This window comes from Panthera uncia, chromosome B1 (assembly GCF_023721935.1).
Source record: "Panthera uncia isolate 11264 chromosome B1, Puncia_PCG_1.0, whole genome shotgun sequence".
In the NCBI taxonomy this organism is placed as follows: Eukaryota; Metazoa; Chordata; class Mammalia; order Carnivora; family Felidae; genus Panthera; species Panthera uncia.
In genome coordinates, this window is record NC_064811.1 from 192949423 (window position 1) to 192963792 (window position 14370).

Below are 14370 nucleotides of genomic sequence, written 5' to 3' on the forward strand. Positions count from 1 at the left end.
CAATTATATTCCTCCCAGTTAGTAGGAAGTCAGTCACACATTCTGTCAACCATGGTCACTGCCGCAGCCCTTCTGTGTAAGTAGAGTGTCTGTTCATACAAAGGTCTGTTTATGGGCTCTCTTCCTGGGTACATCTCTCCAGACCTAAACCATACTACGTTGGTTTCTACCGCTTTCAAATATCTTGATACCTGGTTGGACAAGCCTTCCTCTCCCCCTGCCATTTTGTTCTGTCTTCTCAGTGGCTTTGGCCATCCTCAGTAATTTGTAATTCCAAATTTTAGAAGCAACTTCTGTGATTCACAAAACACCTGTCGGGTTTTTTGTTGTGATTCATTTAACCTGTCAATCATTTATTACAAGGATATTCATATCTTTGCAGTATTTGCCCTTCCAATGACTAAACATGATATATTTCCCCATTCATTCAGGTTTTCTTTAATGTCTCTCAGTAAGGTTTTATTATTATCCCCTGAGGAGGTCTTACATATTTTTGTTGAATTCATTCCTGGGTTTTAAATTGTTCTATGGTACTGTGAAAAGTGTCTTGTTAAATTGTTTCATTTTCCATCTCTATACCGTAGGCGTAGAGAAATACAATTAATTTTGATATATTAATTTTATACTCAGCGAACTTGCCAAACTTTCATTAATTCTAATAGGAGCCTGTAGGTGCTGTGGGGGTTTTTCAGGTAGAAAATCATATTATTTGCGACTAATGCCGGTTGTGTTTCTTCCTTTCTAATTGTTACGCCATTCTTTCTTTTTCCTCAGTTATTCTGTGGATTAAAACCTTCAGTACAGTGTTTGACGGAGGGGTGATAATTAGTGTCTGTTTTTAAATTTTTCCATTCAGAGGGAAAGTTTTCAACATTTTGCCATTAAGTATAATGTTTCCTGAAGGTTTTTGTTTCTTTGGTTTTGTAGACAACCTTTGCCATTTTTAAGGAAGTACCTTATTATTTTTGTTACGTTAGCTGAGTGTTGTTCTGTCTTTATTAACCCAGCAGTTTCTAACTGTGCGTACATCTGGGCATCCTGTTTACTTAAGGAGCACTTACTTCTGCAAATGCATTTTTCTTTTTTAGCATTCCTCATATCATCAATGATGGAGTTCACATTTTCGCCTAATTATCAGTACACAGGGCCCAGACTCCCCTTGTAAGTGACACACTGGCATATTCTGTGGTTGTGTCTGGGGCAGTCATACTGGTTAAACTATCTGATCTTTCAAAGAGTCCATCCCTTACTTCCTGGACCCATGGAATGCACCTGCCTGCTAGATGGTCTGGAAAATTATTCTTTTTTAAGATGAGTTTTTTTCAACTTTTAAAAATCTTGTCTCAGAAAAACCCGATTTAGCAGTATCATTCTTCCTTTCTCCTATTACATCCTGGCCCATCAACTGTCTTCAAAGTGCCCATAAAAGGTTTAAATAACCATTATTAATTTTTTTTCCTTTTTCAAGTTTTCATTTAAATCCAAGTTAGTTAACACACCGTGTAATATTAGTTTCGGGTATAGAATTGAGTGATTCATCACTCACATCCAACACTCAGTGCTTGTCACAAGTGCCCTCCTTATTAAATCTATGCCAAGGTCAACTTTGGGATCTTTCTGTGTTTTATTATGTTTGCATAGTTTTCTGTAATATGCTTTATTGCTTCCAGGTAATGAACTGTGGAGTAATTAAGGTGATCTGGAAACTCCTGACCAGCCAGGTTCAGAGGACAAACTATAAGGAGGGTGGTGGCTGAAGTGAGGCATGGGTCATTTTCACTGAAGTGACTGTTCAGTTTGGCTGTTTTCACTGGGTAGCAAGAGAAGGTTGAGGTGTATTAAAGAGCTAGCCAGTTTTCGGGAAAGACTTTTTCTCTGCACTGGATATGAGGTCTTGTTTCTAAAGAGAGGTTCTAGGTATAAGTCATATATAGTAATGTAGAGTGATAATTGGCAGATAATGATTAGCAATGTATGTATTTTGTGCTACAGATGTCAGTAGCTATGGACGTACATGTGGTTTACAGCTGGTACCCCAGGGAACAAGGGAATTTGTGCTTTGGGGTGTGAGACATGTGTCCCTCCAAACTTGTACTTGAAATATGTCACTTCTGCAGACAAGATAAGGTCTATAATTTTATTCCAGCTTTCTTTAGTGTTGGAGTTGGAATAAAATAATAGGCCCAGAGTTAAAAAAAATACAGTATATAACTTTCAGAGGAGAGTAGGGGAAAATGGAATTATAAAATTAATCAAACCAAAATAACTAAAGAAAGAGAACAAAGAAACATAGAAAAGGTGGGGAAAAGACAAAGTACAGAACTAACATGGGAAAAATAAATCTAACTATAAGTAACTAAATAGATCAGTAATTTAAATAATAATTTTAAATAAATAAGTTGAGTTCTCTTGTTTAAAGATAACCATTTTCAGATTTGTTAGGTAATAGCCAGCAATATATATTTTTTAATGACTCGTCTAAAAAATAAGGATTCAGAAAAGTTGAATAGACCCAAGAGAAATATTACCTGCAAGTGTATCACCATATTAATATGGGATAAGACTTACAGGCAGGGGCACCTGGGTGGCTCAGTCGGTTAAGCGTCTGACTCTTAATTGCGGCTCAGGTCATGATCTCACGGGATCTTCGTGGGATTGAGCCCCACATCAGGCTCCACACCGATAGGCTGGGATTCTCTCTGTCTCTCTACCCCTCCCCTACTTGCATGCTCTCTGTATCTTCCCTCCCCCACTCTTTCTCTCTCAAAAATAACCTTAAACAAACAAACAAAAAAACTTCCTCCAAAACACATCCAAGAGCAGAGGATATAACCTGGGGTGTCTACCAAGCATTATAGGTAGAAATATTTCTAATAGGTGAACCATGACAGCAGAGAAAGCCAAGGACAAGTCCCCAGCTCCTTTCATGGAGTTAGTAACCATTACATCTAGTGGCTTTGTACCACGTCAGCTTAGTTATGCCAAAACTGCTTCCCAGGATTCCCTTTCTAGTGTTGGTCTGGGTTGGGATTGGGCAGAGGAGAACTTTGTAGAACATCGGATGGCAGAGTAGAGGAGCTGCCGCTTTTACGGTCCACGTTTGTGCCATCCCGCTTGTACATGTCACTGGTCATCTGGCAATGTCAGATCTACAGCTAGTTCAGCTCCCTCCAGGCTGTCCACTTGGGTTCCAGAGTCCCAGGCCAGCTGTGTGTGCGTTCTGGGGTGAAAGGCACCAGTTCTCCTCCCAGCACCAACATCCCTGAGGAGACAGGGATGTCTACCCCAGAGACAGACAAACTCTGTTCCAGGTTTTCCTCAAGGCTTCAAGTACACCTTTGCTCTCCCTAACTTCACATTCGGCTCTTGTTACCATGGTCAGCCAGACAGCCTATGGTAACTTGAAGCCCAGCACACCTGCAAAGACAGCAGCCTCACAGAGATTCTTAACCTGCAACTACAGAGGCAGGTTAACTAACTGCTACAAAAAATTCCTCATTCTAGAACATTCCGAGTGATCAGAGTTTGACGGATATGTTACTCAAACTTGAAAAAGTCAGTAAAGGAAAGGCAAATTAGAGGAAGTCAATCTTACTCATGAACATAGCTGCAAACATCTTAAATAAAATATCAGCAAACCGAATCTAGCGTGAAGCATCAGCTTTCTAAGAAATTTTTATGATAAGGGTGCCTGTTTTAAATAACATCCTGGCCCATAGATTGAGCGGAAAGATAACACCCTGTTACGAGATACAACCTTGCTTTGGCAGAAGTACACAATCAAACCTGCAAAAATCACCCTGGGATTATTCTGAAGCAAACCCAGACATATCACTTAATCAGTAGAGATTGGACGACGCCAGAATGGATGTAGAGAGAACAGTTAGTATCTGTTACAGTACAGGAATATCCAGTAGCGTGGTCTAAGCCTTTGACCCAAGGGTGATGGTATTGGAGATGAACGAATATGGACATAATCAAAGGAAACTGGGGAAGAAATTTGGCATGGTGAAGCAATGGATCAGCTTATGCATTTGAATGCCCTGGGCTAATGGCAATTAACTTTATCAAGGGATTTTCAGTGTAGACACTAAAGTGCATTATTGCACATCTAGGAATTGTCATTCATTTCTTTGTCCGTTAAACGGGCACTTACCTAAGGAAAAAAGGAAGTAAAATTCAACTGAACAAAGCTGTACTCAGGGACTGTCCAAATCATCCAGCTTCATCACCCCTGGTAAAACCTTCCAGAACCTAAGGACTGTTGATAAGGATATTTGAGAGACTTCTATGTTTCCAGAATAATGCTGCTTGCAATTACAGTAAAACCTTGGTTTGCGGGCATAATTCGTTTCAGAAACATGCTTGTAATTCAAAGCACTCTTATATCAAAGCGAATTCCAAGGACCGTTGGCTCAGCTGTGATCATGTGACACTGGGCGTCATGTACTACTTGTATTGCAAGACATCGCTTGTTTATCAAGTTAAAATTTATTAGAAATGTGTGCTGATCTTGTGGAACACGTGCAGAGCAAGTTACTTGCAATCCAAGGTTTTACTGTACTTCAAAATTTGTAGCTTCTTTCCTTCTCTTTTAAAAAATTTCTCATTTCTAATATTTTAAGTATTTTCTCATTTTTTTGTAATTTTTATGGGAAAATGGCTGATCTGTTATATATCAACCAGCATTTCTTTCTTTGTGACCAGTAGACTCACCTCTGACACAGGACAGACATTTTTTGAGTCCGCAGCTGTTCTAGTCTGCATTTTTTGTTGCTTAATTTTTATTAGCTGATTTTCTTTGGTTGGTTGTTTTATTTTGTTTTGCTTACAAAGTAGCAAAGTTATATCCAGTAGACCAAGAACTGTTTTATATACACCATAGACACTGAGCAACTAGTCAACCATGAATATTTGTGGTGTTTACCAGTAAGTGAATGCTGGAGCATTGTGTGTTTTTAATTTGCTTTTGAACTTTACTACTAAATGGAAAGGCAAGATTTGATGAAAAAGGCGTGAATGACGCATTTATATTTACAGTTCTACATTGGCCAGGATGATACCGTAAAAACTAACATTATTTGAGGGCTAACTGTATACCAGGCATGGTTCTGATTTATATATTAATTCATTTAATTCTTACAGAAATCCTGTGAGGTAGGACTGTTGTCCCATTTTCCAGATGAGGAAATTGAGGCACAAAGAAATGAGGTAACTTTCTCAAGGTAACACATTTATCGTTTGCCCCCTCTGGGGTATGGACCCAGATTTGGTCATTTGAGGGCAGTATTGAGGCCCCTAACTACTACTCTGTGTTGGAATGAATACCTCTATTAGAAAGTGGATCTCCTGAGATCTGTTAAGCCAAGTGTAGATATGTTGCTGATGTATGTGGAGTTGGGAAACAATAGTTACATCAGTGGGAGTTTTAAATATTTTAGTTCTGTTTATTATGGCTGAAAAACAAAATTAGAAGTGTATATACCTTCTTGCACAAATATGTTCAACAGAAGTCTGGAGAAATGTTGAATCCTGTTTTCAAAGACAGAATTGGTATCTTTGGCTAGATTCTCTGTATTTTTTTCCTTTCTCAATGGCATCTTCTACTGTAATGTCGTTTCTTCTTTATTGGGAATCACTATTTACCACTTATTATTTATTTAACTTCAGTGAAAATTGTATGCAAATCAGATATTTTGTGGACACTTTTTGCAGTTAAGGGGCATCACTGCAACCTAGAGATGGGAACTTCCAAGATTGTCATGACTCTAAGAGTCCCTGATTCCTGGACATACAGAGGCTTCTTAGACAGTGAGTGAGGTTCATGTAATTCTGAAATGCTATGTAGAATTTAAGGTTCAAGCAGTTGGTGACTGTCTTTTCATCTTTGTGTACCCAGGATACAGCATCTAGTAGACACCTAGGAGATACTGAGCGAATGAATGAATGAACGAATGATATTTTATCAACTTACTCCTTCATTATGCAACTAGAAATTAATATACTTCAGTAGTTTGAGTTTATGCTAGCCTTTCATGGTTTAAAATCTTAGGGATTTTTAATTTAAATTGTATTTTACTTTTTTCTCTCCACATATAAGGATTACTTGTGCCTTTAAGAAAATCATGTATATCTTTTGGTACAGTGAAAAATATCCCAAATCCAGGGACATCGTTTATTTTATAATGTTGAAAATGATATTTTAACTATTTTGAGAAGATTTTAACTCTCACTACTAATAAATATTTGAGTATGGTAGAAATCACCCATAAGTGACAGCTAACAGAGAATTACTCTTCACTGTTAAGTTTCCTGGACGTTGGGGACGGGTACGTTTTCCTCAATAGAAGCTCCTTCCATTTTGTTTCAGGATCTACAATAAAATGTTTTGTGCAAGGGTATAATTTAACCGGATTTTATATTTACGCTTACACTTAAAAAAAAAATCATACCAAAACAAGTTGGTAATATTGAAAACACCTCCTTACGTAATATTGATTCTCAAAGTCTTGCACACCCAGGCTGATAAAGTATCCACTGTGGTTAGGCACTGTGTTATACGTGTGGCTGTGTCATCGTCCTAACCGTATATTCTCTAATTGCGATTTTTCAGACCCCTGGGGCCTTACCTAACCACTCAGTTGCAACTAAGAGAGGAGCTGTCCTGGACCACAAGATGTCACTCTAGGTCTCCCAGCAACCTTTAGAGGAGCAGCGAATGACCCTTGGACAAAGGTTAACTGTTAGATAACAATCACTCTGCTTTTCCCCAAGACACTCATGTCAGGTTTGCCCTCAGACCTCAACTGCCCTCACTCCCCATCACTAGGCCAACAGAGTTAGGTACTCATGTTTCAGTAAAATAGAAGAGAAAACAAAATGGAGCGACAAGAGTGGGGCTCAGAGACGACGTTTCTGAGACACATGTACGTGTGGCCTGGCAAAGACACCCATGGCAAAACAGCCTCCCAGAACTGAACAATGCCCTGTTCCTGATGAGACTTTGCAAGGGTGGAAATTTGGCAGTAACAGGTACAAGGGAATCTAACATACCTGTGTGATGATTTAAGAGGAAGATATTTTCTTGTACTTCACAAGCCATTGGTACTTTAGAGAAGACAAACATTTTCTTTTCAGGGATGGGAACCTTGACGTTTTTAAAAAGACGTTTAGAAAGCAGAGAGATCACAGACTTTGTCCTAAGAGAAAGGAGGTAAACACGATCAATTTAGGTATTCTTCTAGAAGGCAATTTGTGAACTGAGTTGTTCTTCGAAAAATAAAGATTGCCAACATGTATTTGATGATATATCAGAATGACTGCGTTTTGTATGATTATGATACTGTAGTTCTGATCACCAAGAGTCTTCATCTTTTAGAGGTGTGGACTGAAGTATTTATGGATCAAATGGTATAATGAGGTTTGCTTCAGAGTGATGCTAGGAGTGGGGTAGGATGGGTGACAGAAGGAACAAGACTAATTGCGAGTTGCTAACTGTTGAATCAGGTGGTGGAGAGCGTCCGGGTTTAAAACATTCCATAGTCGTAAGTGGGGGAAACTGCCACCTGGATCCGAGCGGGCGTCTGTTCATCCTGACCTGTTTCCCAAGATTCAGGTGGTAGCCCAGCACTGCCTTTTGGAACCAGTGAGGTCCTACAGTTTGTGATTGGTTGTGCGAGCCAAAAAAAGTTTCCATTTGTGTCCCAAATATAATTTTAAAACTGTCAGAAGTTGATCCCACTATCTCGTTTTTCAGAATTTCTTGAAAAAGTTTATTCACTCCCAACGGTGTCTTGGATGATTGTATATAGTTCTAGCATAATCCCTCTTAGATTTCAACTTCTCATTTTGAAATTTCTAAGGTACTCAGATTGCTCTCCGGTAGAAGTGCCTTTAGCTTTTTGATGATTTCCAGTGCTCTTTGAAATTTTTCCAATCTTCACAGCACTTTTTCACTGAGGATTGGCAACCAGCCCAAACATAGGTCCCCGACTTTTCAGACACATCAGCGTTGGTTAAAATGGGAATAGAGTGGCCCTGTTTCGTTTCCTTTATCCTTCCTAAAAGATGTAGAATTTTACGTTAGCCTTTGTGGGGAGTAGTAGTATGTCATCTCTAATCCCTAGTGAACTCACATGCTTTTTCTGAGGCATAGTAATGCAGAATCTGTTATCTTACTTGGAATGTAATTTTTATTATTTCCAGCAGCGTTGTATCGAATACTAGTTTACTTTAAGACTTCTGCCCAATGATATCCTTCAGCCTATCCAGTCCACTTTTACATTGACACAAGGAAAGATGCTAGATTCTTCTACATATCCAGATATTTCACAGTGCGCTCATGTTTATATAATGACAGACATCCAGCATTCAAGTGATTTGGTCCGAAACACATTCACTTCACTGTGCATTTTTTAAATGAAATCATACAGTTGAGCTACTCCATAGATTTAGTATTTTGTTCCTTATTTTTTCCACTAAATTAATTGTCACAACATTTTCCTTCCATTTCCTGCAGTCATTTCTTAAAATTACTTTCGCTTTGGATGCGCTGAAAATTTGTGAAAGAAGTGATTATTATTCCCTTAGTCCATTTGATTATATGTGTGAATTATTATATGTATTCTGCAAGCCAGCACACATCTGAGTTAACTACGTGTGTAGTTATGATGCGATCCCATGGCTTGTTTTCTCTCCACGGCACTGGAAATTTATTACCCCCACGGACTATAGAAAGCCTTCTTGAAGTACTGATGCATTCTTGTGAATGCCATTATTCAAATCACTCTTGAACTTTTTTTGTTTGCTTTGAACGCCCACTGTTCAAGAGGTACAGTGCTAGGTCTATGAAATAACAGAGGTATGCACTCTGATCACACAACCCAGAGGGGACAGCCATGGAAATGATGATGATATCTGGTGTCCAAAATTTTTTAAGAACAAAAATTATCCCAATTCTCACAATAAAGCCTCCTATATTTATCTTGCAACAATAAAAGTACAAAGCCAAAAAGTCAAAAGCGTAAAACTGAATTTTTTTTTAAACAAAAAATTAGTATTTATTCTTACCGTGCGGCTTGTATAGATCAGCACACTCCCCTGTGGCCACCACCTGGGGACAAAGAACCTACAGTTAGTGACAACTGGACATGGAGAGGGAACGGACTGAATAAGCCCCTTCATCGACCACCCTTCAGCCTTCTCAAACCCCTAGGAATGTGCCCCCCATACAGACTGCCTCAGCTGAGTTGGCCCTGAGCTCATTTTCCTGGGAAGGTGTGGCCTCCTTTGTGGTAATGTAATATGCGTCCAGCTCATATACCCTTGCCCTTTGTATGTCAGTCATAGAATCCCAATCAAAGAATGGGATCAAAGAATGTTAGAGCCAGAAGACGGTCATCTTATCCAAGTTCTTCATTTTACAGAAGAGGTATCATTAAGCTGCTTGCCTCAGATCACATAGTTCGTAGGATTAAAGCTTAATTCAAGATAAGGAAAAGATATTGGTGTTTATTAGCGATGACTTGGAGGTAAATACTGGCAAGGTAACCTGGCAGCAACTATTAACGGGGTAGCACATGGGAAATAATTTTACGCATGAAATGTTTTTGTTCTTACCCAGCTTGTTATCTAAAGGCAATACCCCAATAATTTTTTTTCTGTATATGCCAGCAGAAGGTGGAGTCTAAAAAATAGTGATAAAAAAGTAAAGGTGGTAACAGACTCTATGACCGTTTTTCATCAAGACAGATCTCAATATATTAATACTGTGTAACATGACCGCCAGCTCAGTTAATCCCTGGAGACCAACCATGGTTCAGTCGCTGCTCTTGATTCAGTCATGGACAGCGTACCCTGTTCTAACTTACATGCCAGCAAAAAATACGAGGCACAGGTGCGGTTTTTCCTCTCTACTCTGCTCTGCCTTTTAGGGTGAAAGATCTGTTGTACTTAAATTGACCGCTGACGCCTTTTGGCCTAGAAATGACCTCCAAAAAAATCACAATAGTGAGCTGTGCCTATATAAATAATAACAGGACTGTGATTTTGTAGGGAAGCCAGTTCTAAAGTTAGATTCTTACGAAACGAACATGAGCTACGTACCAGCTGACCCTAATGCACAAACACTGTTTACTCCCGAGGATGAAGAAGAAAGGCTAACCACTCACTGATCACAACAGAGCTTTCTGGCTCTACCGTTCTGTCTGTAGCTGTTTTCAAGGGGCAATTTTACAGGGGATTGACTTGTCAGTAATTCAAATAGGCTTTCATATTTTAAACGTAGAATTCATTTCTGTTCTGCTTCCCAGTAGGAAATGCAGTTTTACACATTTTTCCTTTCTGTATCGTGCAAATAGTTAAATACTTCCGGCCGCTGCTGAGTCTCCACTTTAAAAATAGAAAATGCTACGGCGTTTCTGGCCCATCCCCCACCTGCTCCTTACTAACCCCGCTCCAAGTGTTTCTGAATAGAGCTCAGTATCCAGGCCATTCTCCAGTTAGCACACAGGAATCTTTGTGAAAGTCTCAAGGGAAGGAAAAAGTAGTTAGGAATCCAGTCGCTGGTATTTCTTCTGGCTAGAGCAATTGCACTTATGATACCTGGTTGTCGCAGACAGAAACGTCTACGACACGATGCCCGCAGATATTGCTGTCGAAACGGACTGCGTACAGCAGATCCTCACGAAAAGAAGGCTAGCGAGTGTAGAAGAACGTTCTACTAAACGAAAAGCTAGCTGGGCTATTCTGACCAGTCAAGGTTAGTATAGCGGCCATTGCAAATCCGTTGGTATCCTGCAGTAAACGATGTTGACCTGTTTTTCGCAAATACTAACTTTAAGCTGTGGGTGCTTTCCAGAACGTGGGTTCTGAAATGTAAATGTATGGCATGGCGAAGGACCGCACTGTTTTCACTTTTTAGTGTATGGACAATGCATCTGTGGACCCATTTCTATGACTGTAGATTAACCACAACGGTAAACTCTTAGCCTCTGGGTTGTTTACCTCTCTGTTTCAGCAGGTGCTTCCAAGTTGGTATGGAAACAAAGAAAGATGCTGTTAAGCAGGAAAAGACTGTTCACAAGCCATCAAAGATGAACATTTTGAATCACTTAAATTGGACCAGAACGTAGGAGGGTGATGGAGGCAAGAAAATGAATAGAATGGGTTCCTTAGAATACGCTGACACAAAGTTATTAATTTTAGGAATAAAAAAATGTGAAACGTATAAAGGAGAATGAGCACAGTACCAGAGGGGAGCTTTGTGAGATTAGTTTTAAAAAGAATACTCTAAATGTAAATTTTAGTGGAACACCAGTATGGTCAATAATAGACCTAACTGTTGGGAATGCAGACTCGAAGGTGACCCTTGTTCCAGGAAACCTCTATTTCCAAAAACGCTGCAAGACTTGCATTTACTGTGTAATAGATGAAATCTGAGAATACTACTGATAAAGTATTACAAATTTTAAAAATCTAAAAGAATACTTTTAAAGAGGATGAAATACTATCACTTCTTTAAAAGACTGAGAAAACTCCCTAATGCTTCCTCCCCAGCACACATTGCCTTTCAGTTACTTTTTAACTGTACAATTATCAATAAAAATTAAGGACAGATTAGCATGAATAGAAAGTAGTTGACTACAAAGAAGACAGTAGTCAGCAAGTGTTTATTGAGCAATTACTGTGTGCTAGGCATTGTGTTAGAGGTTGGAAAGTAGTAATAAGTAGTCTCATCATTTGCACGGTCCTTAGATCCAGGAGGAATTTAGGCAATTATTGTAGAATAAAGAGCATTTTGTTCCTTCTTCAGTGAAGACTAAATTACCTAAATATGCACTTGGGCACAGGTACGAGCAGCATACAAGAGTTCGGCTAGGTGGCTAAAAACAAACAAAAAATATTAATTCAACTGGATGAGTCTCACACATTTTCACTTAAGACAGACTCCAGAGAAAGTTGAAAATAAGCTGTAAAATTATATTTTAAAATCTAATTTCGTGTAGAGAAAATAGAGTTTTACACAATTTTCCTTGACATAGTTTAAATATATTAAAAATAAAAAGGAAATGTCCTATGCTTCAATAAAAAAAAAAAAAGTCTTGGCAAACTTTCATTAGATTTAGCTTCAAATGTTTCCAGCACTGTTAATGAGAATGTAAACAGGCCCATTTTGCTGAAGGTAATTTGATGACATATATCAGAATCTTAAGAATTTACTCTAAGCAGATTAGACACATCTACAAAAATAAGAAATAGTATTCCTCAAAACTAAAGGCCACCTAAACATTCAGTAGGAGAGTAACTAAATAAATAATGGTATACCTATACAATGACATATGCATTATAGCCATTTAAAATGTTGTAGAATTATATCTATAAATGAAAACAAAGGTTAAAAATTATCTGAGTAGTATGGTTGCATCTTGATTAAAAAGTGTGTATTTAGAAAAAAATTAGGAAGTATATACAACAAAAGGTTTGGTTATATTTGGAAAGCAGCATTGTGATTTTTGGTTTTTGATTACAATGTATTTTGATTTTGATTGACAATGTATTTATTGTCTTATGTAATGTCCCACTTTTATAATTGAATAAGAGAGTACAGCTATTGTTGCTACTATTTCAAATATACATATTATTATGTGAGAAAGTAGACAACAGTTCCACGGTTCTTTTTCATTTTTAGAAGGTAACACTTCTTAGTGTGTTTAATTAGTTTGTTTTGTAGTATTTATTATGGATCCATTATGGATTAACAGCCTACTAAGTATACTGTATGCTCTGTGGTTGAAGAGAAAATATTATATGATAAAGTTTCACTGAACATTCAAAAGGACTGAGTTTGCTTCCTGGATTTATCAGGTACTGATTTTAACTTGAAGCAAAGCATTTAATCACTGTCTCAGTCTTCTTGGGCTGTCGTAACAAAATACCACAGACTGGGGGCTTAAACAACAGAAATTAAGTTTCTCATGGTTCTGGAGGCTTAGAGTCTAAGCTCAAAGTGCCCACATAATCAGGTCTTGGTGAGAACTGTCTTCCTAGCTTATAGTTGGCCACCTTCTCACCATATGCTCATATGGACTTTTCTTGGTGCATGATTGTGGAGAGAAAGATCTCTCTCTTTTTATAAGTCCACCAACCCTATCAGATTAGGGCCCCATCCTCATGACCTTGGCTCCCCTTAATTACTTCCTAAAAGCTCTATCTCCAAATATAGTCAGCCACATTGGGTGTTAGGGCTTCAGCGTAGGAATTTGGTGGCAGACAAAATAATCCTTAGTCCACCTGTGCTGCTATAAAAAAAAAATACCAGAGACTAAGTAGCTTATAACAGAATTTATTTCTCACAGCTCTGGAGTCTGGAAGTCCAAGATCAAGGTGCCCGCACAGTCATGTTACATGAGGACCCTCTTCCTGGTTCATCGCTGGCACCTTCTCACTGTGTCCTCCTGTGGTAGAAGGGCTCGGATGTCTCTGGAGCCATTTTTATAAGGGTACTAGAACCCCAATTCATGAGGGTTCCACCCTTATGGCTTAAATATTTCTCAAAGGCCCCACCTCCAAATACCATCACATTGGGCATCAGGATTTCTTTTTTTTTTTTTTTTTCAACGTTTTTTAATTTATTTTTGGGACAGAGAGAGACATAGCATGAACGGGGGAGGGGCAGAGAGAGAGGGAGACACAGAATCGGAAACAGGCTCCAGGCTCCGAGCCATCAGCCCAGAGCCTGACGCGGGGCTCGAACTCACGGACCGCGAGATCGTGACCTGGCTGAAGTCGGACGCTTAACCAACTGCGCCACCCAGGCGCCCCCAGGATTTCAACATAGAACTTTATCATTTTAATAATGTCCCCTCCCATCCTTTTCTTCGGCTTTGTGCCGAGGTGGGAGCTGAACGCCAGTGCACTAGGGAGGTGCACTTGGCCTCCAGTCCCCAGGCTTCCTGCTGATGAGCCTGCTGGGCGAGCCATTAATCCCTTGAAACAAGTTCAGCAAATCTTAAAGCTTAAGATGTAAAGCATGCAACTTTGTCCTGAAGGTGGGGACACAAGGGCGAGGGCCCCTCTCTTCCTATGCCTGTCACCTCTCAGGGGCGTGGCCAAGGCCTGGACACTGGCATCTGGTGCCTCAGGACCAGCATTAAACACCATCTCTATGGCTCTTGGCCTCTCCTTCCCTCCATTCCTTTGCCTCTCCCCTCTCACACCTCCCTCCTGCCTCTCTATCCTCCTTTCTCTTGGCTATCTTCTCCTCCCTCTACCCACCCTCTACCCTCTTCCCCCGCCCAGTGTCTAACTCTCTACGTAAGGGAAGCTACCACTTCTGCTTTTTGGACTTCTTAAGCCCCAAGGATCAGAGCA

At 39.4% G+C, this 14370-nt stretch overlaps 1 protein-coding gene across 3 annotated transcripts in view; it reads left to right on the forward strand.

Moving 5' to 3' along the window:
* The window catches only part of ASB5 (ankyrin repeat and SOCS box containing 5), a 55770-nt gene that overhangs the window by 18397 nt on the left and 23003 nt on the right, over positions 1 to 14370 (forward strand). The window contains exon 1 of one of the 3 annotated variants that reach the window (XM_049631799.1): positions 6789 to 7032. The exons of the other annotated variants lie outside the window; for them this stretch is intronic. Coding sequence (XP_049487756.1) covers positions 6996 to 7032 — 37 coding nt within the window. The 5' untranslated portion in view covers positions 6789 to 6995. Of the gene's footprint in view, positions 1 to 6788; positions 7033 to 14370 lie in introns of those variants that run through there. 3 annotated transcript variants of the gene reach the window in all.